Source organism: Triplophysa dalaica, chromosome 18 (genome assembly GCF_015846415.1).
Source record: "Triplophysa dalaica isolate WHDGS20190420 chromosome 18, ASM1584641v1, whole genome shotgun sequence".
In the NCBI taxonomy this organism is placed as follows: Eukaryota; Metazoa; Chordata; class Actinopteri; order Cypriniformes; family Nemacheilidae; genus Triplophysa; species Triplophysa dalaica.
The window spans coordinates 16,540,775-16,567,583 of record NC_079559.1 but is presented as its reverse complement, the minus strand read 5'-3'; the positions used below and the strand labels follow the sequence as shown (position 1 = coordinate 16,567,583).

At 36.7% G+C, this 26,809-nt stretch overlaps 3 protein-coding genes across 7 annotated transcripts; 1 reads left to right on the top strand and 2 right to left on the bottom strand.

The window, feature by feature from the left end:
- Positions 1–9,590: 9,590 nt before the first annotated feature.
- Positions 9,591–11,540, bottom strand: LOC130406896 (E3 ubiquitin-protein ligase NEURL3-like). Its single transcript, XM_056729478.1, has 4 exons — positions 11,469–11,540; positions 10,323–10,826; positions 9,943–10,101; positions 9,591–9,763 (listed from the first exon to the last, which is right to left on the bottom strand). Exons 1-4 carry the CDS (start codon positions 11,512–11,514, stop codon positions 9,591–9,593), a joined length of 882 nt encoding a protein of 293 aa, XP_056585456.1. The 5' UTR covers positions 11,515–11,540.
- Positions 11,541–14,194: 2,654 nt separating this feature from the next.
- On the bottom strand, positions 14,195–18,508 carry LOC130406988 (G2/M phase-specific E3 ubiquitin-protein ligase-like). 5 transcript variants are annotated; one of them, XM_056729596.1, is made up of 9 exons: positions 18,363–18,508; positions 17,773–18,273; positions 17,573–17,697; positions 17,109–17,246; positions 16,789–17,003; positions 15,964–16,231; positions 15,725–15,873; positions 14,887–15,119; positions 14,195–14,717 (listed from the first exon to the last, which is right to left on the bottom strand). In XM_056729596.1, exons 1-9 carry the CDS (start codon positions 18,364–18,366, stop codon positions 14,467–14,469), a joined length of 1,884 nt encoding a protein of 627 aa, XP_056585574.1. In that variant the 5' UTR covers positions 18,367–18,508; the 3' UTR covers positions 14,195–14,466. The 5 variants fall into 5 exon arrangements, with proteins under 5 accessions (XP_056585574.1, XP_056585576.1, XP_056585577.1 ...); XM_056729598.1 differs by having other exon boundaries at positions 17,109–17,243; XM_056729599.1 differs by having other exon boundaries at positions 17,600–17,697.
- A 3,699-nt stretch (positions 18,509–22,207) lies between these two features.
- nkx6.3 (NK6 homeobox 3) lies at positions 22,208–24,408 on the top strand. The gene is made up of 3 exons (XM_056729907.1): positions 22,208–22,619; positions 23,262–23,428; positions 23,970–24,408. Exons 1-3 carry the CDS (start codon positions 22,208–22,210, stop codon positions 24,198–24,200), a joined length of 810 nt encoding a protein of 269 aa, XP_056585885.1. The 3' UTR covers positions 24,201–24,408.
- Positions 24,409–26,809: the final 2,401 nt, after the last annotated feature.

Genomic DNA, 26,809 nt, shown 5'->3' with positions numbered 1-26,809 from the left:
GCAGCCGGGCTCGGTTCCGGCTCCTGGAAGGAATCCGCGGCCGGAACGGCCGCTCGGACAGTCACCTCCCCACGGCGCCCCCCCAAAAAATATTTGGGGCTGGATAGCTCCGGACTCGGGACATCCGAGCTGGATAGCTCCGGCCTCGGGGGCTCCGGACTGGATAGCACCGGACTGGATAGCACCGGACTGGATAGCACCGGACTGGATAGCACCGGAATCGGGACCTCCGGAATCGGGACCCCCAGGGCTCGAGCCGCCCTCCGGAGTTTCTTTCTCCCCCACTTACCAACAGAACTGGTGGATGACGGAGAGGAAGCAGAGGACGATGAGAGACCCAAGAACCCTATCCGCAGGACCTGGTCCTCCGGAGTGGGGACCAGGGGTGGTGAAGTGCTCGGCGAGATAGGGTCCTGGCTCTCCTCACGGTGCATCGCATACCGGAGAAGGTCGGTGAAACCCAGGGGCCGCAGCATCCTTACCTCTGAGGGCTTGATCGAGGCAGCTGTTGAAAATGACTTTGAGTTCCGCCTCGGTGAACCCCGAATTGCCCGCCGAGGCTAGGAACTCCCAGGCAAAGTCCCTGATGTCAGACCCCTCTTGTCGGTGACCGTACAAGGCATGTGCCTGGTGGCGACGCAAGGCCGCCAAAGAGGTGGAACTCTCTGTCTGCTGGGTTCGGTCTGGCTCGTGCATTCTGTCATGGATCTTCTTGGAAGACATGGCATGGGAACCCAAGTGCAGGCAGAACAGGACGAGGTGGTAGGGGTAACACAGGTAATTTATTTAAACAATAAACTCAAAACAAAAACCCACGGTGGGGTTAAAACAGGACAAGAATAAATATAACTATAAACAACAGACACTGACTACTAAACTAGAAAACAAAGACAGGAAATAACCACAAAACTAACACTTACAAGCTACGGGGGAAACAGGAACAAGGACGAGGAAAAAAGCAACAGCTACAAGAGCACAGGCACAGACAAGTACAATGAACGAGGTACAAGTACAATGCAGGAGCACAGGACAATGAAACATGAGGACTCTTTATAGGGGAGACAGACAAAGGATCGTTAACGAGAAACAGGTGCTGGGGATTAGCACTAAGGAGAGGCTGACGAGGAACGAGATGTAGGGAACAATGACAAGACACGAGAAAGAACTAAGTCTTTCCCACAAAAACCATCAGGCAATGCCATGGCTCCACTCGAGACAGGAATAAAACATGACATGATAGTGGAACCATGACAGATGTTTTGATAAACGTAGTTGATTAAATATATTTTTGCCTATGAAACCTATTTTATTTTTCCAAAATTCTGTTTAATTTTTAAATGTTATTTGTTTGACCTTATTTACCTTATGTTTTCAGTTTTTTTAGGTGTTACATATTTTCCCCACATGACAAATATTGCAGTATACTTCAATATTTACTATAGTAAACTGTAGTGAAATTCTTTAATACATAATTTTTTAAAAGCTTTACTATAGTAAATGTTGTATAATATATAATATATAATATTATGTATAATAATATAATATAATAATTATAATAAGTATAGTATTTACCCAGTACTACTAAATAGTACAATTAACTTCAGTCTACTATTGTAAATATTATAGCATCCGAAAATATTTTTCATCTTGGTGTTCAAATTAAAACGACTTTTATTTGGCGAATCGTCGCACAGATGATTGATTCATTGTAAATGCTCGTCAAGTAAATGGTGGAAATTCCAACTGAAAATGATACATACGTATATTGCCCTGCCCAGTCCTTTAATATTAATCATTAATTAACCAGTGAATGACAGCTTAAGGTAATAATAAAACATTTTAATCATTATTCGGACACCTTGAAATTACGCCAAGGACCACTGGGGCTCAGCACACCCCTGGTTGAGAAACACAAGTAAGAAGTAGGGAATTCTGCAAAAAGTTTGAGCGATTGAAGGCATTATCACCAGTATTACTATTCAATGATAGACACTGTGTATTATTATTCAATGTCTAACGACATATAAATGTATTATTGTGACTGCCATATATACAGACGTGTTAAATCTGTTTGTACCCTTACAGCTCTTTGAAATAATGTTTCATTCCCCCTTACGAATGATGAAATTAAAAGCTATTGTTTCATGTATACTTGCATGTCTTTGCTATGTCATAGAATAAAGCAAAGAAGCTGTGGAAAGAGATGAATAATTGCTTATTCTACAAAGAAATTCTAAAATGGCTTGGACACACTTGTTGGTACCCCTTAGAAAAGATAATACATAATTGGATTATAGTGATATTTCAAACGAATTAGTTTATTTAAGAAGTGTGTCATTATTTTGTAGGAAAGTACACAACTGAGTGGACACTACTTTTTCTAGTATTTTAGACAAGTACGGGAGGTTTGAAATCGGTCTATAGCTTCCAAGTTCATTGGGGTTCAAGAGGCTTAATTACAGCCAGTTTAAAGGGTCCTTGGACATGGCCTAGATTAATTGACTAGTTGATAATGTTATAAATGGGCTCAATTGCAATATGCAGTAACTCTTTTAATAAAGTAATCGGAATGGGGTGTAATAAGCATGTTGTCGGTTTGGATGTTGCAGGAGTAAAACACTGTAGCTTTTCTTTTTGGTTGATGGTCGATACTAATTCTTCAGACACACTTGGAGGTTTGGTTTTAGCTATGTTGTCTCATATTTTTTCGATTTTCACTGTATAAAATTTCATGAATTCATTTCTACCAAGGTGCAACGGAATAGTCAGGTCTGTCGAAGTCTGTTTGTTAGTTAGTTTAGCAATTGTACTAAATAAGTTTTTTTTAGTTTCTATGAGGTTACGGAGGTGCTAGGCTTTTGCTACTTTTAGTGCCTTTTTGTAAAAAGTTTGCACTCTCTTTCGATGCAATTTTTAAGACCTCTAATTGGGTTTGTTTTCATTTGCGTGCCAGTTTACGTGTTTCTCTTTTTAGTGTGCAAGTGGTGCTATTGTACCATGGTGCTATGATCTTTTCATTACTCTTTTTTGAATTCATAGGTGCGAACGCATTTAATGTATTAAAGAAAATAGTGCCCATGTTGCTGGTCATGTCATCGAGTGATTCTGTATTTGTTGGCAGTTATTAAAGGAGTCAGATCTGGCAAGTTCTTTACGAAACTATCTTTAGTAGTTGAGGTGACTGTTCTACCCTGTCGATAACGAGATATACGACTGATTTCTGCAGTGCGCAGTGTACATGTTTTAAGATGGTGTTCGGTAACATCATTGCTTTGGGGTATAATAATTATAAAATTGGTTAGATCGACTCCGTGAGATAAAATCAAGTCTAGTGTATGATTAAGTCGATGAGTAGGTCTATGGATGTATTGTATGACACCAAAAGAGTGTAGTAGCTCTTTAAACGCCACTGCTAATGTATTGTTAGCACTATCTACGTGGATATTAAAATCTCGGACAATCAGTACTTTATCGACGCTAACCAATAGGTCTGATAAGAAATCTACTAACTCTGGCTAATGTGTATAGACCCCCTGGGCCTTACACTAATTTTCTGATAATGTAATTTTTTTTTACTATTGCTTGGAACAATTAGGTTCAACGCAAGCACTTCAAATTATTTAAATGTATGCTTTGTTCTCTGAGTTACGTTAAGAAAATCTCTAAAGATTCTTGCGACACCACCACCTCGACCCACCGGACGTGGCTCATGCATATTACCGTAGCTTGGTGGAGTAGACTCATTTAGACCAAAACAATCATTTGCTTTAAGCCAGGTTTCAGTAAAGCATAGTATATCAAAACTGTTGTCTGTGATCATTTCATTTACAACAACTGCCTTTGGATTTAGTGATCTAATATTAAGTATCTCAATCTTTAGGCGTTGGTTTTGCTCATTAAATATATTGTCTTTTGGTTTAATCATGATAAGGTTTTTTCACTGACTTTTAGATAAATTATTATTTGGTTGTATTATTCGGGGGACAGACACAGTCTCTATGCATTTGGAAGCAGTAACATTCCTAACAGTTGGGTGAGAGGAACACAGACTATGGTTAAAGTTTGTACTTACTAGTCAAATGGTGCGTAGCGTCTTTGAGATGTTGTCAGACAGAATTTCCGCTCCAATGCTGCTGGGGTGCAGGCCGTCAGGGCGGAAAAGCCTTGGTCGCTACCAAAACAGATCAAAATTATTTACAAAGAGCAGCTTCTGTTCAATACACCATGGCATTAACCAGTTATTAAGCATAAATAGTCTACGGAAGTTTTTGTTCCCTCGTCGGTAAGTAGGAAGCGGCCCTGATACGATGATCCTCGCGGTGGACGATGCGTTGCGTACAGTATAGACCAGACTCCTGAAGTCCCTCTTCAGGATCTCCGACTGCCTCATTCTCACATCATTCACCCCCGCGTGCAAGACTACGGCTCCCACTCTTGCATCGTCCTTCAGGATCGCAGTAACCTGCGCAGAGACATCGAGAACACGTGTGCCATGAAAACAGTGAGTGCGCACCTTACCTTGATTGAAGGAAGCGCGTACGTTCCGGACGATTGAGTCTCCGATGACCACAGCATTGCATTTCGTTTTGCAGAGGTTCAAAGCGGTTCCTGGAAGGGATCTCAAAGACTGGTGGCGGCAGTGGGGGAGAGGTCATCGCTTCGTTCCTGGATTGCCCCTTTCGCCGTGTGGGTGCCGGAGTGAAGTTCATTTGGGCTCGTCGTGTTCTTGAAGCCTGGGCTCTGTGCACAGAAACATGCGGAGTAGAAGTGGTAGGAGTATTACAATCACATCGAACACTTCCCGCAGCTTTGCGAGCGTCAGCCCAGGATATTTCCAGCGCCGTTTTACGTTCTCATAGATGTGTTTGCCTCTCGAGTAAATCGTGGATCTGCTTCTCCAATCCTTCCAGTTCTGACTGAAGTGCGAAGAGAGATTCATCATCTGCACTCAGAGGTAACTTTAAACACATATCTGAATCATTAGCCATTAGTGGTGTAATAATGAGAATAGTGAGTTAAGCAGTAAGGGCAATATTCAGGAACTAAAGGCTGGGAATGCTAACAGCCTGAGGGCTAACAGCGAATTATCGTATAAAAAACATTATCTGTGTGTTATATGACGATTTTAGCATGGGATACACTTAATGATAAGTTTTACCCTCATGGAATTATTAATTTAGAACATAAATCGGTAACACTTTATAATAACTGCACGCTATGAATCATTAGTTAAGCATCAGTACATAGTTAATTATTCATTTATGAAGCATTGGCCCCACATTAATAGACATTAGTAAGCAGTTTATAAATACAGCTATAAATGCTTTGTTCTTGATTTATAAGCATGTACAGTTGAAAGAAAAAGTATGTGAACCCTTTGGGCTTACTTGGATTTCTTCATAAATTGGTCATAAAATGTGTTCTGATCTTCATCTAAGTCACAACAATAGAGAAACACAGTCTGCTTAAACTAATACCGCACAAACATTATACGTTTTCATGTTTTTATTGAACACAACATGTAAACATTCATAGTGCAGGGTGGAAAAAGTATGTGAACCTTTGGGTTTAATAACTGGTTGACCCTCCTTTGGCAGCAATAACCTCAACCAAACGTTTCCTATAGTTGCAGATCAGACCTGCACAACGGTCAGGGGAAATTTTGGACCATTCCTCTTTACAAAAGTGTTTTAGTTCAGCAATATTCTTGGGATGTCTGGTGTGAATCGCTCTCTTGAGGTCATGCCACAGCATCTCAATCGGGTTGAGGTCAGGACTCTGACTGGGCCACTCCAGAAGGCGTATTTTCTTCTGTTGAAGCCATTCTGTTGTTGATTTGCTTCTATGCTTTGGGTCGTTGTCCTGTTGCATCGTCCATCCTCTGTTAAGCTTCAGTTGGCGGACAGATGGTCTTAAGTTTTCCTGCAAAATTTCTTGATAAACTTTGGAATTCATTTTTCCATCGATGACAGTAATCCGTCCAGGGCCTGAGGCAGTAAAGCAGCCCCAAACCATGATGCCCCCTCCACCATATTTCACAGTTGGGATGAGGTTTTGATGTTGGTGTGCTGTGCCTTTTGTTCTCCACACATAGCGTTGTGTGTTCTTTCCAAACAACTGAATTTTGTTTAATCTGTCCCCAGAATGTTTTGCCAGTAGTGCTGTGGAACATCCAGGTGCTCTTTTGCAAACTTCAAACGTGCTGCAATGTTTTTTTTGGACAGCACTGACTTCTTCCGTGGTGTCCTCCTATGAAGTCCATTCTTGTTTAATGTTTTCCTTATTGTAGATTGGTCAACAAAAATGTTAGCATGTGCCAGAGATTTATGTAAGTGTTTATCTGACACTCTAGGATTCTTCTTCACCTCATTGAGCATTCTGTGCTGTGCTCTTGCAGTCATCTTTACAGGACGACCACGCCTAGGGAGTGTAGCAACAGTGCTGAACTTTCTCCATTTGTAGACAATCTGTTTTACCGTTGACACATGGACATCAAGGCTTTTAGATATACTTTTGTAGCCCTTTCCAGCTTTATGCAAGTCAACTATTATTGATCGTAGGTCTTCTGAGAGCTCTTTTGTGGATTACAATACTTACAAACCAGTTAGTTAGGAGTTGTCAGTGGTTCATGAGATCATTTAGAAAGTGTAAGTAAATGATTAATAAACTCTTTGAATGCACATTTATACATCTTATTATTCTGACATATAGTAACAGTTACTTAATTTGTTAATAAATGCTTTTTTAACACACATTCCTGCTGTAATTCATGATAAATTAAGGTAGTTATAAAACATTTACTAGTTGTTAGATAACTATTTTTTGTGAGCTCATCTAAAGTGAGGACTTTGTATGCCTTGTAAAGCATAAAAAAAAGAAAACAGGAAGTAACGTTATAGTGCTCCAGATGCAGTCCATGAAAAGTTGTCTTTTTTATCACCGTTAACCCATAGTCATACAACACACACTAGACTGCGTCCTATTTAAGTTTCCTTTCTTTGCTATATCTTTGCTGTATTTCTTATCAGCTGCTTAATCACGTTGCACTTAAAACCCATCTCCATCCCCTGCTACGTCCACGTAAGGCTGAGTATGCCCGAACAGTTTCATTCCACCAAAATAAATATATGCTATCGTTAAATAATTGATGACAGTGGTACCGACAGAAAAACTCTAGCCTACAAAGTATTGCTTAATAAAAAAATCTTTACTTTCAAGACAACAGCAATTCCTGTTCTCTTTTAGTGCCTTGCTTTAAAGAATTTCCTTTTATATGCGTCTTATCTTTCTTTTCCACTGCCATCCTTTTTATCCAATCAGCTATCTCCATTTTCTGTATTAAGGTTGAAGAAAACATTTTTACACGTGCAATACAAGGTCATGTTATTGTGGTTATGATTGTGTTATGATTATGTTATCAGCAGGGTGTTTTTAAGAGACTATAAGCCATCCATCATCGGTCAAATAGTGCAGCATGTGTCAGTTTCAGTTTGAGTCAATATTACTATGTTTCCATTGCATTTATTAAAAGAAACACATATTAATGATTGTTGAGCATGCCATTACACTTTATCAGATTTTTATTGACATGTTTTTATCATGAAATACAAAATAAATAAAGGCGCTGCGCCAATCAAAGTGTGATTTCAATTGTTTGCTATGGAGAGTCTTTTTAAAAAGGCTGCATGTACTGAGCGCTTGTTTTTTTCCGATGGCTAAAAGTATAGATCTGTTTGCGAGATGGAAACAGACGTACTTCTGTTTTCCTTTTATTTATTTGATATTAGTGTTTTTATCTTATTAAAATCACTGCTTCACAACATTATCCCATTATGTTATTTTACCTTGTGATATACCAATGGAGACCCATTTGTAAAGACTTAACAAACAGCATGTAACATCACAAAAAAATTATGAAATATATATTGAAGAAAAATATAGAAACGTCATTAAAAGTTAGAAAATGCCCATTTGAGTAAGAAAGTGAATTGATATTTAACACAAATGTACTTCATTAATCTCTCAGATAATGCACATATATTCATTATCTGTACACACAGGTTGCTTTCAAGAAACATGTATTATAAGAGCAGCTTTCATGTCACTACATGAGATCTTGTGACTACAATGTGATCACTTCATAATGTAAGTCATTGGTTTGCAAGTTGACATACCCTGTGCCTTGCTGCATGGTTTACAGGAAATCACATGCCTGTTGGTTCATCATATTCATCACTCTTGCATGTACCAAACCAGTAATTTTCCAATAAGAAGAAAGTAAAATCATGAGAAGAATCACATTATGATATCAATAATGCCATAAAACAATTACAGCATGCATAAAAACAGTTAAAATAATAAGTTCTTTCGTTTTCTCTCATTTGTTTACATGTGGCATTTGTAAAAAAAAAAATATACCAATACCCGTGGTGATTTTTAACCAAAAATACAAACATGCACATTCAGTAACCAAATACTCGCAAATAGACTAAAAATATTTGTCAAGATAAAAAATATAGTATTTAAGTCACTGTATACTGTAGTAATAAAAGGTAGCAATGAACCATTCTGCAATTTCCTTCAGCAGTTTATTGAATATGTAATACATAGAACATTTGTTAAAATAAATAAAAACTCACAATTACTGATTTAGTACACCAAAGTCTTGATAAATGAACGAAAAAATATTTTTGTCAAAATAAAGAAATTAAGCACTTATAAGTAACTACACTAAAGTAAGCAAGCAATGAAATATATGTTATGGTACATTATGCATTATATAATATTTAATGGATTAACATGTTTCTTCCGTCTACTTCCATGGGCCATCAAATGATGTGACTGGCAATATTTACTGTTGAGAATTTATTATGTGCGTACAAACGGAAGGAAAACGTAAAAGTAACTCAAATCATGAAAGTAATAATATTTAATGAATGAAGATATTCCATGTATATACTTGTGTTTTTTACGTGTAAAATTATTTTAATGTTTTTTACAAAACTGTGCTATACAGTATCCATTTTAACCGCCTAATACAAATTAAATGTCTGTACTGTATGTAATCATGTTTAATGCAATTTTAGTGGAAACCTACTCTGGTCCTTAAATTTGGGGTACATTACCTACACACAAACAAAATCTGTGTTATAAAAGTTATATTTAAAGTGTAAATGTTTAAATATGGGTGATGTAGAAATTGTTTGTTTAAAGACAAATACCAAATTAAACCTTGAAAATTCTTCAACAGTTCATGACGCACCCACCTGGGGACACATTGTATACTGCAGTTCAAGAACAGTTTAAGAAATTGATGAGAATGAAGTCACACATACTATAAAAAGTGTATTTAAAATATTTTTTGTACAATACATATTTACATTATCATAAAACAATAAATATTAATTAACTTAAATAAACACTGATCTAAACAAAGAGAGCAACACTTTACATATTTACATAGACTTTTCCATTATCATTTTCAATGTATCATGTATACATAATTGTGGTATTTACAAATCAGAGACAAGTTGATCTATACATATAACCACAACACTTCTGATATGACCAATAGCAAACTAGTTTTGCCACTAGTTAATCTGGACGAGGCATATGCACTGACGACACAGGGGACAGGTACCAAATTTATCATAAACTCTTATGGCACATGGGGTACAAACACATTTATGTCCACAACTCAGAAGAGTGTCTGAGGCGTTACTGCAACACACTACACAGTCTTCACAGTTGAAAGTTTCAAGACCTGAGGAAAACAAAACAAGATATTAGATGCTCATCAGTAAGAATGGTCAAAAATTCAACAATCACATAATTTAATATTTGCATTTAACATAGTTTACTGTAACATTAACAATGTACGCCTGGAAAATGGGGCAATACTTTTTTTGTACATTAGATTCACATGACGTGTGTGATTCCTACCTTTGTTTTTAGCCTGATGATTTCTATGTTCCTGCATGCTCATACTTTCCAGAATTGCTTTGCTCATGTTCCTATAGCCACAGTCATGATTCTTTTGTTTGTTGTGTGTGAACGCGGGGCAGGATGTGTAGGTGTGTATCAGACCCTTCTTTTTGGAACCTGCAACACAAATATGAACCACAAAATTATATACAGAATGTATGCCATACTGTATATTCATAATTAAGCTATCTTACAATATGTAATGGATATTTATTGAAGGTGGCATAATTGATATAAACATGGTAAAATATACACCATGGTACCACCACAGTACAGTCTATGTTTTTTGTGAGGTTTACAACTTTATCCTCCAATATGTGATCATCAAAAGCCTTTACCAAGCAACACCACTGCAGTTGTCTGTCCATAGACGTCAATCATCGCCCAGATGGGCCAGTGAATATTCAGAGTGGTCGACTGAAACGACGTTGTCCCGTCAGAAAATCGCGTGAACAGACTGCCGACCCTGTCGATCCAGAACTCAATCTCTGATCCAGGGTAGCACGTGCTATCGGGAAGAACTTTCGCTGCATACAGTTCGCAGTCAGTCAAGTCTGGTATCGCCAGAGGGGGTACAGATATGTTCTCGGGTGAAACATTGGCAAACCCGACCCGCAGCGAGCCCTGCCAACTTGACGAGGAGCGCTCGATTCGCAGGCGCACCTTCTCCCGTATCTGTAGCGGTCTCTCGCTAAACACAAGACCGTGACGAAACGACGACTCGTCTCTGGTCGCCCGTCGACCACCTTCACCCAGAGTTATCAGATGCCCTTTAACATTTGAATGGAAGGAAAGCGCACCCAGACATCTGCGCTTGTGACACACACATTGGTGTGGTGACTCTGGAAGATAAGTGTGTCGTTAGAGAGGAATACAGATGAAATGGGAATATTCCGTTTCTTTTATTTTCTGTTATATATATATGTCTAATATGTGTTTTTATAATGTATGTTTGCAATTGTCATTAGATTTAAGCGCCTATTAGCCAGCAAATGGCGTCATTGTTCACGTCACTGGCAAGAAAGTCCGTAAACCAAGTCCTACAAATATCGGAATTTTCTCTATTTAATTACACATTAGAAACATAATATAATCGTTCAAACTGAATATTAAATGGTATATTATGTAAATGTTGTCAATTATTTGACTATTTATAACAACCTAAAAAAGTTAAAATAATCTAGTAATTTTGTTTGTCATTATGTCTGTTTTTCTTATTTTCTCCTGTTATGCTGCTTTGGAACAATGTACATTGTGAAAAGCATTATATAAATAAAATTGTATTGAATTGAATTGAATTTTATGAAATCCATGAACCGAGCAGTCAAGTTAATAAAATACCTTCCTATCTTACTACTAAGAGATTACGTTGTCCCACAAACTGCTAACTACATTCAAGGAGAAAATTTATGTTCTATAAACGATTCTCCAAAAATATTATAATTGCTGCTTTATAAAAACATTTAGCCTATTAAAAAAGTTACCAGTTCTTGATATTTGCATCTTCCTCTCTTTCTTTTTCGGTGTCATCCTTTTTGTCCAGCTATGCAGTTGGTACTGTGTCTTCTTAAGTTTCTATATAAAGGTGGAAGACAACTTGCTGATTTATAGTAAATGCACGTGTTGTGATTCATAGGCAAACAGTAGGCTACTCCTCATTGGACTAGGAGGAAGGAGGCGGAGCTGTGGAATTTTACCTTCAGGAAAGTTCAATACAATTTAACGACAGTTACTGATGCAAATATTTGTACACGAAAAAAGGCATTTTATCTACACATTTTCATATAGCAATATGGCCTACATTTTACGGATACACAAGGAAGGTAAAGTAAAGACGCGACTGAGAATGATAATGTGTCCTCTTTTTTTAAGTAATGCTAATCAAACATTTATGCACCTGCGAAATGAGTCAAAATTATTTTAATTAAATTCTTACACGTAAAAGGTCATGATGGATATGAATGTGTTAGGAATTTTTTTCAACGGTACTTTCGAACAGACTAAACACTCCAAACGTAGTGCAACATGCTTTCACCTTCGGTTTGAGTCAAGATAAGGCGTTTTGGCGTATGTTATCATTGCATTGAAAAATAAACACAACATAAGATAATGCTTAATTGTGTGATCTGAAAGACCGATTCCGATATTACAAAGTCTCTACACTTTATCAATTCTGGTAGGTTCATAACGTGATAAAACGAAGTCATCATTCAATCGTGTTTTTTTGGCAAGTTTAAAATCATAGGTAGTTTAGATGGTTAATTTAAAGGTTCGTAAGAATTTAAACTAGGATTTTGTCAAAACCAACAAGCCACGCCTACGGATCTGACTCGAAACACCAAGGATGAACGAGCTAAGTAGCGCGCTTTACGTATTTTCCAGGGGTCTCATTTATAATAGGTAGGTACGCACAACAAGGGTGATGGAAACGTATACGCACATTTGGGAGACATATGGCGACACAAATGGTGAGTATGTGAACTCAAGTTAGATTGTAGAAAGTAAGTGTGATAAAAACGGTTATAAGCATTAAAGCTTATAACATTTAATTTCACCTCATATCCCTTAAATATCACGAACTTTCAAGAAGAATAAATCTGCAGATTTATTTGGGCTTGATTTGAGTGATAAATTTTTCATGCACCTTCTTGTAAAATCCTCCTCGAATCTTAAATTAATATTAATTCAAAATATTTAATCGGCGCTGTCTCACCATCAAGAGCGCATGAACAGGAGATGATCCGACTGCAGGGAATACAGGACATCATCAAATACCATTAGATAATTGCAGAAGACAGTCTAAATGATTTACCTTAAATACTGACCATAATCATGGAATGTCAAAGTTTGGAAATAAAGCCATTAAGCTCTCGCACATTTGTCTATCTGTATATGTTCTCGTTATCAATCCTAATTATGATCATAACAAAACCGGAATAAAGAAACATTCGTCTTTTACAATTAGCTCAAATGTTTTCTGAGGGAAAGGACACCACTGATTAATGATGTGATGATTTATCACATTTATTGATCTAGGATTTATAAAGCGAATATTGCTTACATGTGCGTACGCACGGTTTTATAAATCGGAATATTTTTTGGGATTCGCTATTTTCGGCTTTCGGGCACATGTGCACTTTAAGTGAAGATCGACGCACAGTTCTATAAACGAGACCCCTGGTGACGAAAGTTGAAAAATGTTAAACTCAAGTAACTCAGTGCTCGTAACCAGCCGTCGAATCAGAGTAGAGATAGGACGGGACTAACGTTACACTGACCAACTACGTGCGTTTGTCTTTGTCATTGTCGTTTTTTCCCCCCCAGCCATCGAATCACAGTAGAGAAGGGGCGGGTCAAATGGAACCCCGACCAACCACACAAAATTAAGTGAAAGATGACCCCACTGCCTGGATATTCGGTAGGCTACAGTAGGACAATTACAAATATTAACCTTACCATGAAAAATAAAGATTTTACCAAAGATTTTTACCATACTGATAGCACCAATGTCAACATTTTGTTGTTTAAATATGCATGGAAAGTTTTTTTTTTTAAAGCATGGTTTTCAGCATCGTTACAGCTGTTCCACATATTCCTCATAAATGGGCACATAAAAATTTAATTATAATAACCATTAATGTTTTTTCCGATGTCTACCCTCAACAGATGTATATTACAAATAAAATATAAACAAATTGTTCAAAATATTGGTAAGAAATTATCTGAGAGCTTATATTTCACATCCATAATGCTGGCATTGCATTGTAGTTTAATTTTCAGTATATTGTTATATATGTAAGAAAATAAAAACTATACAAAAGGCATTTTTAACAGAAATTATTTACAAACATACAGATTTATTGGAGATGGTGGTCTAGTGGGTTAAACCACTGAACTGGTAAATCAAAGGTTGCTGGTTCTATCCCAGCATCCACCACCAGTGTGTCCTTGAGCAAGACACTTTACTCCATGTTGCTCCATGGGGATTGTCCCTGTAATAAGTGCACTGTAAATCGCTTTGGATAAAAGCGTCGGCCAAATGACTAAATGTAAATGTAAATTTATTACACCAAAGTTATGGCAAATAAAAAAAATCTCTCAATCAAAAATATAGCATGTACAAGTTACTGACTGTACATCATTGGAAGTAATCACTGAAATAATAGCTTATAAATACTGTTATATGGATTAACATATTTCAACCATCTACTTTAGGTTTTAAATATATACTTTATTTAACCATCATATATTATATCTGACTGAATGAAAGTTCTTGGTGCTTTCTTTTTGTCAAAGTATGAAAGTGAAACCGTTTTCAATTGCAATGCAAGGTTAAGACTTGTGTACTTTTACTTTTGTATAATAAAATACATAAACTGTAACATATACAAGCCGAAACGATAAACAAGCTTATAAAGCTTAATGATGCATAAAATCATGAATAAATGATATTTTGAACAAAGATATTTATTGCATATACTTTCATGTTCTCCCAAAATCAGCAGAGTCTCTGATTGCTCTTAAGAGCATTCGGTGAAGTTCTGCTTCACTTTTTACACCTCTGGGAAGAAAAAGTCCCATCATGCATGTGTTTGCATACGGTAAACGACATCCACGCTTCTCTGGCTGGTAAAAGTGAATGCTGGGCTTTTGGGGAAGCCCCAGTGGCGGGACTTGATCTGCTCCAGTTATGAAAGCAAAAAGTTCCTCAAAGCGTAAGTCTGTTTTTTTGTCTATTTCGAAAAAAATATAAAAAAGTCAATACCCAAAATATAAAATCAAGGTTGCCTTCTCTCTTTTGGTCTTTCTGTTAAATGATGGCATTCTTATTGTGTATTTATGAATGTATAAAGTTAAAATACAGTCGAATGATGTTTAACAAACTAACAACAGTAAACTCACCTTCAATCATCTTAAGGACCAATTCCCAGTAATGAATAGTCTTCTCCTCGGGCTCCCTCTTCATTGCTTTACTCCAGTGGATTTTGAACAGGGCTCTGAAGGAGCTTCTTGATATGGGCTCGTGCGTGTTGGTAAAAATGGGCAGGAACTCAGCCCAGTAAGATTTTACCAGATCCCAGAACTGTCCATAAGCGTTCAGTCCCTCTGTGAACTGATTAATCATTTTTGAGGTTCTGTAAAAGTCAACATAGTTTGTTAGACATACAGTAGGACAGCATGTATGTCTTATAAATAGTGTAATCATAACCAGTGGTTGGGTAAAATCTGGAAAGAACCAACTGTTGGTACAGTATATAAATTAAAGGGGCTAAGGGTTGTTGTGTGAAAAACTGCTGCATTAATATTCTTAGGTCAATTTCATATTGTGTACTTCTAAAAGTATATAAAATAATGAATGGCATACCATAAGACATTTTTATTATATTTAATAAAACAATTATTTAATTTACTTATTAAACATATGATTTTATCCAAATTCCATTTATTAATGGATATTACTGAGTTATAGGTGATAGTGTAAAAGTAATGTTCATATTGCTAAAAAAAGTAAGAAAATAAAACAAACCATGTTATCTTAAATCCAAATTGAGATTAACAGCCGGTTTTCTATTATTTTATTTTTTAATAATATAGTTAACAATGTTAAACAACGTTTAACTGTTAAAAGTTGATGGCTAGTTGATGGTTACTCAAGTGGGGATGGATATTTTTTTTTCCAGTAACTACTTTACATTTGTTTTTCAGTGCATCCAAAGTAACAACAAGAACGTCTACATACCTAAGATATATGTAGTGCCGAATGACGTAGGAGTAAATCTGTGGTATATCTCGAATGATGTAAATCCCTGGAACACCACACTCACAAATCCAGTCTCCCTCATCTCTCTGCAGCCTACGGAGATCTGTTGTTCTTTTACATGACAAAATCTAAAAAAGTAATAATAATAAAAAATCGAATTAGACCTTGTTAGATTACAGAAGAAAGATGATTGAACAAATGGAGAAGTGGATAGATGCCTTTTGCATTTTGTTCTGGATGTCAGCATCTGGTATGAGGTGCCAGTTGAAGTCTGTCAGTGGACATTCCTGAATGCACATCAGCTGGTAGAGACAGGGGTCAAGAGCCTTGAACCCGGGTCCACCGTGAGCCAAAGACCACGCGATCAGCTTCCCAGCTAACTCATACTTATGCTGCTCTAAGGCCATCTGGTCATAGGTGAAGAACAAATGTCCAGGTTTCCCCTCGAAGATACCCAGAGAACTTTGCACCTCCATCATTAGAAGTCTGGAGAAGTTAAAATACATGTCAAACAAAGGTGTAATATTTATGTAACTATATGTTCAAACTACAGTGCATACATCTGTTGGTTGGAATGTATTATTTTGAATGGCATCATAGAAGAGACAAGCCATTCATAGAAAAATATTACATTCAAATCTTAAATCCAAATATGGATGCTGTGAAAGAACAACATGTTCAGCCCAAAATGTATATTCTGTCATTTTAAACCTGTATGACTTTCTTTCTTCCGCAGAACACAAAAGTAGATATTTTGAAAAATGTAATTAATCGCCAACCGTTCATTTCGATTGTTTTTTTGTCCATACAATAGAAGGGAATGGCTCCAGTGCTGTTCGGTTACCAACTTCCTTCAAAATATCTTATTTTGTGTTCCGCAGAAGAAAGAAAGTCATACAGGTTTGAATTGACCAAAGGGTGAGTAAAGGATGATAGAATTTCCTTTTTTGAGTGAACTTTCACTTTAAAGAGCAAATCACCTTTTTGATAGAGTTTCACAGTTTGTTTTAGCTGTGCATCTACTGAAACAATTAGTGGTGTACCTGAGAAACTCCCTCTTCGGACCTCCACAGTCAAGAGCCTCCTCACCCACAAATTTCACAAAAGGGAGTTTGGTCCAGGAGAAATTGCAGTTAGAAACAGCATTTTTAGCACTCTGCAACAACCTGTTTCGGTTGACCAATACTGAGACATGCTCACTGGCGGAAAGATGGTTTTGCTGAAACTCTCTAAGCAGAGATTCAACATCAATGTCCTCCTGTTGGAAAGATGCAAACATGGCCTTAACTACAATAAAACCCACAAAGTTGACTTTTTAAAATTACCAAGAAGTTATTAAAATTATATGTTGAAAGAGTATTACAATTGAAGAGTTACGGCAAGACATATAACTAGTGGATGAAGTCAGTCGCTGTCTGCGTTGAGAAGGAACAGATGGAGCAGAGCCCAACGGTGATGAAGCATTTCTATTAATGACTGAAGATAATGTGTGTGTGGTCTTCTGAGGAGAAAAAGACATATAGTGTCATTTGTTGCTTGTGTAATTTTATATACTTTAAGGGATAGTTCATCCAAAAAGTATAATTTTGTCATAATTTGTCCACCCTCTTCTCGTTCGAAACCTGTGTGTGACTTTTTTTCTGTGAAACACAAAATAAGATATTTTGGGAAATGTGTAAGTGGTTTTGTGTTGATGTGGCACCAAAATATTTTCTTTTGTGTTCTGCAGAAAAAAAGTTGATGATTTTTTATTTATTTTGGATTTATAATTTAAAGCATCAACCAACCAAACCAAACAACAGCAATGCTAAATTCTTGAAGGTTTACCAATGAAAAACTGAATTTCGACAACACCTCATTTAAAACACTGTCCGAAACTTGATTCTCACTATCAAGCCTGTTGATGCCAGATGCAATGTCTGGGCACGATGTCCTACTGCCTCTTCTCGAGCCTGAGCACATAACAGAAATGTTCTTTCAGACTAATTGAATTCTTAATTCTGAAAGCTCACAAGTTCCACACTTACCCAAAAGACGAACGGTGCTTGTTTTCCCGTACAGATCAAAGAAAACCCAAAGTGATTTGTTCAGGTTAAGTCCCTTTGCTTTGATGTAATATCTCTCTCTTGTTATCCCTTCAACGAGAACCATGCCAGCATAGTTCATCCAGAAGTGAATCTCTGCACTGTGCACGCACAAGTCCACAGGCACTGGCAGAACACAATAGCCAGGCGTATCACTTAGTTCTGGGATAGAGGAAGGGGGTATACTGCGTTTGTTTGGCATGATGTTGGTGAATCCTATACGGAGAGCCCCGTCCCACCTCGATGAGCAACTCTCGATTTGTATACACATCTTCTCGTTGACCTTGATGGCGCGGCTTAGAAAAACCAAACCGTCCATGAAGGACGAGGCGTCTCTGGATGCAAGTCGACCTCCTTGGCTGATGGTCACATATTTGCCTGTCATTTCTGCATGGAAGGTCATTGGACCCAGACATCGGCTGCCGCATATGCGGTCATGTTCTGCTTCAATTAAAACGATAAAAAAGAAATATGTTAAATGTAACAACACTAATAAGTCTGTTAACTAAAAAGTTTTGACCACTTGTACTCACTCATTGTTGCGTATTCTTTGCCTCATGCAAATGTTTGTGAGAATCCTTGTAATATAAATGACTCAAATTTACTTGTGACTCCTGCGTTTACTGTGTTTATTTTAGAGTTTCTGATTCTTATAAAACACAAAAACGTGTTTGACTAGTTTTACTTGCTGCCTGAGATAAAGGAAAGCAACCAATGGGATGGGCTAATGGAGGTGTAGCCCAATGAAGGAAATTCCTATTGGCTTTGTACTTTCCAGAAAGGAAAGCACACATATCATGTTTCCATATATCATTGTGTCATTATCATGAAGAATTTTTTGTATTTTTGGGGTTTTGTTTTTCAGCATTATTTTAATTACAATCAATTCCTCACTTACTTAATTATCTTTACTGTATTTTGGGCATTTTACTTTAGAATTGCCTTTTTGGGCAGTTCCTATTATTCTCAATAGTGATTTTATTTTATTCCTTTTACCAACATTTAGTAACTTCTAAAGTATAGGATTGTGAGATCAAAAAGTTGCTATGTTACCTTTCTATTAATCTCAATAACGGTGCTTCATTTTAAGCAAAATATACACAAACATTTTCAGATTAGACAGACTTACATTATAAAAGCCTTGTTTTAACTTTTGTAAATTATTATAAAATAAATAACAAATAAATATATTTGTGCAATATAAAGATACATTAAACCATAAAAGATCACTTCACAAACCGTTTCAACATATCAAGGTCATGAATGAGTGAATTTTGTAAATTCGAAGCAGGTTCTGAAACCATTTCTATGGTGTGTTTCAAACTCCACATTGTACTTCAAAACATCTCTTAATCTCTAGTTCTGCTCTGTCAAAACATCCACCCTTTCCAAGAAAACATGAACATGGCTGCTTGTGTCTATATGACTGGAAACTACCTTGACTGTAAATGGTTGAATTGAAACTGAAAATCACAGTGTATATCATTAATGTGTGCATAAAGGAATGTATACAGACACATTAAATATTGATATTATAATAAATTCTTTTATTTATTTATTGAAATTGTATATATTTATTGTATATATCAAAATAGAGCTGTGGAATTTTATTGTCTGCATTTATTTCATAAAATAAGTATAATGTACTTATAATCTCATATAGTGAATGTTATAAAAATGTTTCAATGGGAAAATTTATCTTTGGATATATTGTAAATGGCTGCTATTGCAAAACAAGTGCTGTCGTGTGCTCATAAAAAAAACAGTATTGCTTATCACCATGTGATTTACAAATGAGACAGTATTTCTTAGCACGTTGGGGACATAAAAAAACAAGACTATAAAGGCAGTGAATAAAGGCAGTGATTAAAGCAACAGTCATAATGAAACCAAAACCTGAACTCTGATGATCTCAAAAGTCTCCGTAGACTGAATATTTCAATGAATTCTTCTCTAATTTTATTGACTGATTAAGCATTAAATACACTGCCTTGTCTTGTTATAATGTAGTAATAAAAACAAAAAAGTATTCAAATGAAAAGAAAAATGCTAAACGACAAAAAATCTAAAAACCTTTTAAAAGTATGGAGAAATTTGTAGTCTCGGGACGATGACTCTACTTAAATATTTGCCGGGTTTATGGTGGAATTTCCTTAAATCAGATATTAACTTATCATTCATCATTCTGTGTGTTACACCGTCAACAGGAGTGATGAAATATGAAGCAACTGAACAAGTAAACAAAGATCAAAGGGATGAGTCAGTCGGACGGGCTCAGGTTGGAAATTGCAATACAAAACGGCAATAAATGAAACGAAACAACAACATGAGTGACCACTTTGGGGTTTTCAGCCATCAAATAGTGTGTAATAGGCTGTCAGTCTTACAATAGCATCTTATACAATGTGCTGTCAAATGCTCCTGCATTTAGAGTCATGTGTGGCCCATATACAATATTGGTCTATCAGGCTCATATACAGCTAAAGAGTAAATACTGTAGCATGACATGAAATTAAAGTAGACATATTTAAGCCCTTTAAACATTTTCTTACGGTTGCATGTTTGTTGTTGTTTTGTGTTTTAGCAAAGATTAGACGCTCTTGTCTCTTAATTCTGAAGGTTGTTTATCTCTGATACTATCATCTATCGCCCTCTACAGAGAAAATCACGCAATGCAGTCCAAAAAACACAGAAAGGGAATTTGTGCTGATTTAGTGGCAGTACCAGTAAATGGACGGAATAACAAATCCTTTTCCCAGGCCAGCAGTTACAGAACAAAACCCAGCATTTGCTCCCACAATCTTTTTTTCTTTAGAAACATCAGACTGTTCTGCAGTGAACTGGTGAATATCTGTGGATTTACACTATGTTTTTATATACATTGCCCAACAAACAGGCTGTGCTTACAGGTGGACAGAATATCATAAACACCTATATCAATGAATTATTCTGAATTTCAGTTCTTCCTGATATTCTAAAATATTAGTTATAGTTATGCTTACACTCTTAAAAATGAAGGTGCTTCGCGAACATTTGACTGAATGGTTCTTTATGGAACCAAAAATTGTTCTTCTATGACATCGTTGTGAAGAACATTTTAAGCACCTTTCTTTTAAAGAGGGAATTCAAAAACCATTCCATTAAGATTTTGTGTTTCCTTTTTTGTTTTTAGAGAAACAGTGACAAAAAGCAGAACCTTGGCAGAACAACAAAGTTTGTTTCACATAAATCAAACAATTTAAAATCTACATGAAGTATAACAGCTCAAAAAGCTTTTCTTTAATGCCACAAAAATATTTAGCAATTGGATAATTTTTCATCCTTTTAAATATCAGATACAATATCCATCCAGTCCTAAGAGCTTATTCATTGCACATTTTTAGGAGTATACATATATTTTTTGATGTGGAATCCTAAGGGCTGGAAATGGGAGGAATGTGGGGGGCAGAGTCCAGGGAGTGAATTTCAAAGGGGGACAGATTTCTACCTAAAAATGTAAAACGATGTCCGTGTTTTATCCAAGAAATATCTTTCAAACAATATGCACATTTCAAAAGGGAGATTTTCAAATTCCAAATATAAGAAAGGTCCCACAGTGAATCAGCACCGAAAATGTTAAACTGGTCTTTGAAAACAAATCTATCACATACAGAACATATCAATCATTCCTCTTTCACAATACCACAATCAACATAAAGAAAAGCGATGCAAGACATTCCAAAAGGCCAAGAAAGATGACAAAAATCCTTCTCTGTTGTGTTATGCTAGCTGCTCCTCTGCAGTCAAGCCCGACGGCGACACCCCATCAAAAATCAACTCCTTCTCACCCAGACTTTTTAAAAAACTATTAATCTGTTGTCAACCAATCCAAGACTGTCCTCCTGTGAACAGACCAATGAGGAGGTCGGGCACGTTGAATGCTCAGCCAGTCAAGGCAAAGCATTCAAATTCTAACCATCAGAATTACCACGAAAGTGCCACACCAGAGTAAGGTAGCCCATATTTATGACTGACAAACAGAGAAGCAGACGTGGGACACTTATTTGTAAGACTGAGAGTGGCACTGGGATAAAGTTGACCTGATAGCTGGTGTTGACTTTGGAGCTCCAGCACCCATTATGGAATAGTTAAGAGGAAGTACAAAGAATAGACTTTTAACTTACCTTTGAGACATTTCTTTCTAACTTAGGGTGATGTGAGGACCAAAGCCAGAACTGAAGCATTTTAGGAATCCTCAACCTACACTAAAGCTAAAAGTTTTGAACTCGGAATAGTATCGGACTGAACCCTTTGGAGTACTTGATGTCAGAATCTTGCTAATAAGATCACTCTTAATTTTTCATCTTTGGAAACAGAAGAGACGTGTACACCGGGTTCCATGGATTCCAATATTTCAGGATCCTTTCTATTCAACAACAGCTTGAACCAATTCCCCTCAGACATCAAGGCCCCTATGTGCCAGTACTCCATACCCAATTCCTTCTACAAGCTCACCCCTTCCAACATCAACGCTCAACTGCAGGCTGGCACACCGCACGGCATCAGTGACATCCTGAGTCGAACCATGGTCGGTGGTCCGGGTGCCCCGTTGTTATCATACCCCACCTTGAGCGGCTATGGGGCATCTGTGCCTAGTCCAGGGATGTATTATAACCGGGATTATGGCCCTTCAGGACTGGGCAGTTTCCCTAAAACAAGTGTAGAATGTCCAAGTATAAAAAGTAAAGGCGTCAGCTGCTGGGTGGAAGGAGGGTACGAGTGGAGAGGAACAAGACAGCAGTGTGGCAACAGTAAGTTTATTCTGTATTTGTTTATCGTTAATTATTTCAAGTCATAATGTTTGTAAGACGTATGTGTGGCTTATTTAGTTACAAATATACTTTTTGGTCAACTTAAATGAACATTTGAAATTGAAAATGAAAATGAATAGAGCAAATTAGACAGTGTTAACAGAAGCAAAAAACAATTTTCTGCATATTTCAATATATATTCAGTATTATGTTAGATATACTATATGTACTTTATATAATGTAAGTGTAAATAATACATTTACATTATCTCTTAGTAAACAAGTAAAAATATAAATAAATTTGTAGGACAAAAACGTTTAAATAAATGTTAAATAAAAAAAATATACACAACTTCAAACAATTTTATTAAATATATGTGTGTATATATATATATATATATATATATATATATATATATATATATATATATATAAACAATATACACACCTGAATCTGAATATAGTTATATGATCATGTTTTGAAGCACAGTAATGCTCGCTGCTTATTATATAACACTTATTATATTATAATTTACCATTTAATGTTTGATGCATTGACTTTATTAAGTTTTATTTAATTTAAATGATATTACATAAACGTCACAGCAGATGTTTAATTTGACAATATTGCCTTGCCTTATAGACTTGCATAACACAGAAGCTGCAGGGAAAAAGAAGCACACAAGACCCACCTTCAGTGGGCACCAGATCTTCGCCTTGGAGAAAACGTTTGAGCAGACCAAGTACCTGGCGGGACCAGAGAGGGCAAGGCTGGCATACTCACTAGGGATGACCGAGTCGCAAGTCAAAGTAAGAGAACATGTAAAAACATGTATACAGTTCTTTAATAGTTCTATTTATTTTCTACTCCCTGTCAAAGTGATGAAATTGCTTACTTTATGAATATTTGACATTACCTTGCTGAAAGAAAACCAATAGAAAACATCACAGATATTCTAATCGGATTGAATGGTTATGATAGGAATCGTATTGGATTTAATTGACAGCTGTGTGGGTGTCTACTGGTAATGTCTTTTTTTGATGAGATGTTATCTAATGGAGGTAAACCAGTAGAACTGAATTGATTACTTTAAAAAAATATAAAAGGGATTTTGCAAAGGTTGTAATAGTCTACAGCTGATGATTCAAAATAGTTATATTGGAAACCATAGTTGTATTTTTCTACAGGGCACAGAATGTTTGAAAACCTGTACATTTTAGCACACAAAACCATCTCCATAACTAGCTAAATTGAATTAAACTCGATCTATTTAATTGGACATACAAGTTTCGTGTGATCTATTTACACTTTTTCTTTTCAACGATTATAAAACTTTACGGTTTATTATAGGTGTGGTTCCAGAACAGGCGCACAAAGTGGCGCAAAAAGAGCGCGTCAGAGCCCAGCTCCACGCAGACCTTGCGGGGCGAGAGCGCGGGAGACGTGTCGGAAAACGAGGTGGAGGACGAGGAATACAACAAACCACTGGACCCCGACACGGACGATGAGAAGATCCGCCAGCTGTTGCGCAAACACCGCAGAGCTTTTTCAGTGCTGCGACTGGGACCCCATCAAGTCTGACGATCCTATAAAACTCACCAAATAACCCATGAAAAAACTCTCACTTTAGAAAGAAAATCGGAATATTCAGACAATGTTTGCACAACAAAAGCGTACAGAAAGTTATCTATGTCACTTTCTATTGAGTCGGTGGGATTTTGAATTTATACAATATAATCCTAGATTTATTTCAAAGGTATAGCCTAAGGTTTTACCACAAATAAATGAATAAAATGTAGGACAACCATGGTTACACACATCCTGCGAGGCACTGTAAATACATTATATTGCATAAAAAACATTGTCGCATAGTTATAAAGGCTCAGTGTTATCCAGCTGTAATTTCTTTAAATATCAAATGTTGCTCAGACAAATTAAGAGGTACATGCTCACTAAAACAATAATAATGCTTATAGATTAGAGACAACAATCAAGGCATTGCAACACTCTACTATAGAAAATATGGTTCAAGTCAATGTAGTTTTATATTCTTTATGTTGCCCATTGTTTGCCTAAGAAACTGTATTTAAGTTATTCACATAGCATTGTGTTGCATTATGTAATGTAAAAAGATATTTATCGATTTAAAAAGACCTTCAAAACACTGAAGTTTAAAGTGTGTTTCATTTGTGAGTTTATTTAGAAATGTATATCCTCCCAAAACAAATCATTGAAGAAAGTATACACTGAAGTTTACATCTAAAATGCATATAACCGAATGCGTATGACCTATCAAATATCATGATGAAAGTGCATAATAAATGACCGTATTGAATGTTGAGTGTGTCCTCTTATGTTGAAGAATGTTCTCTTTCCAACATTATCACAACACTTTTTTGCATGCTCCAAATTTGATCCAGTTTTAAGACACATTTTAAACTGGTCACCGAGTCTAACTTGTTAAATGAATCAATACAGGAAAGCCTGTCAAACTACAAACGGATGTAAAACCCACTCTAATCATTTTAAAGCAAATCAGCATGCGTTCAATATGAAGTGGCCAATGTCAGTTTGATGAATCTGATTTAACTAATGGCTCCGTTGAGACCACTGGTCTACAGGGACACATTAGTCTGATCTAAAGCACTTTTAATCTAAATGAGAGACCAGATGGTGGGAGGGGTAGCCTATGTGTGATGCAATAGTTTGTTAAACAGCTGTGTTTGTTATGGAAGTCATAACAGTACAAATCAATAAAAGAGACCAAACACGTAACGTATTCGTAGCCTACCGATAATGACTTTGGATTGCGATCAATGTAAAACAACAAATACTCATCAGTACTTTGCAATTCTAATTTTAACATTTGCCTTTCAATTTGTTCCACAACGTATGATATGCTATTGGGGTCACTGCTTTCAATATTTTGAACAATTAAAGTATACCGTATTTGTTAGTTTGTACAAACATACTTGATGATAAGATAGCATAAAGCTATCAGAGGCAGGATGTGTTTCACCAGCAGCTATTATAATAAACAGAATGTAAACACATTCATCACTGCAAAGCCTGATTCAACACCATACAAAGAGCTGTGTTGAATAACAAGGCAGAATTCTTTTGATAAGACCACAAGGCATTGTTTTGGAGACAATGCTAAGCTTAAACCAGCCCTATGCCTTAGTTGGATTAGGATATTTGAGTCACTTTTATAAAAATACTTTAGAAAAAAACATTACCTGTGTGCATCTTCAGACAAAACAATGACACTGACATATTTCACGATATAGGGCAAGCTATTTTCAGTTGAGACTCCATCATTCATTTATGTCTGGGACTTGCCTTGAGCCTTGTCTGTGGAACCGGCCCCAAGAGATACAAGTGTTAACCTGTTACATTAAGGATCTTACTTGATCTATAGCCAAATTGATTCAGTCATTATAAATAATATTACCAGCAAATTTAGATCCAGGTGATGTCAGGGTTCTGCCTGCCACAACAGGACCCGGCAGACAGAGTGGTCATTGTGGGTGGGGGCGACGCTGCCGGACTCCCTTCCAGGGTTGAAGTCGCCGGTGTCCCTTTCAGGATCGGGGTCAACGGACTCCCTTCCAGGGTCGAGGCTGCCGTGTTCCCGTCTGGGGTCGAGGCCGCAACAGATCCATGCCGGCTTTCCAGCTGGTACCCAGGCCTGTGAGTCTACTCCCTGTCCTTGCCTGCCGGTGATCCAGCCGGCTTTCTTGTTTGCTGCCCAGCTGCCAGAGAGCGCTGCCCAGCTGTCAGAGTAGGCTACCCAGCCACCGACATCCTGTCCAGTCCTGTCCTTGTTGTAATGTCAATCTCATAACGAACATTGGTTTCACGCAAACTTCAGATCTTTGGACCTAAAACTTACTATGATTTATTGTGAATCAATCACTGTCAATTAAAAACCTCTATTGCTGTTAGAAACATTTCAGGTTTCTCTTATGTCTATATTACCTGATGTAGACTGTAAAAAAATCGATTAGAAAATGAGATATCTTTTTCTGTAATTTGACGTTTTTTGACCATATTACAAAAAGAAAACGTACATCTTCCAGCAGCTGGGGCGTCAGAAATATAAAGTAAAATTATACATTAAAAAAGTTAATTATATTTTTAGTATTAATATAAAATATATATTTTTACCACAAAATTACATAAAATTA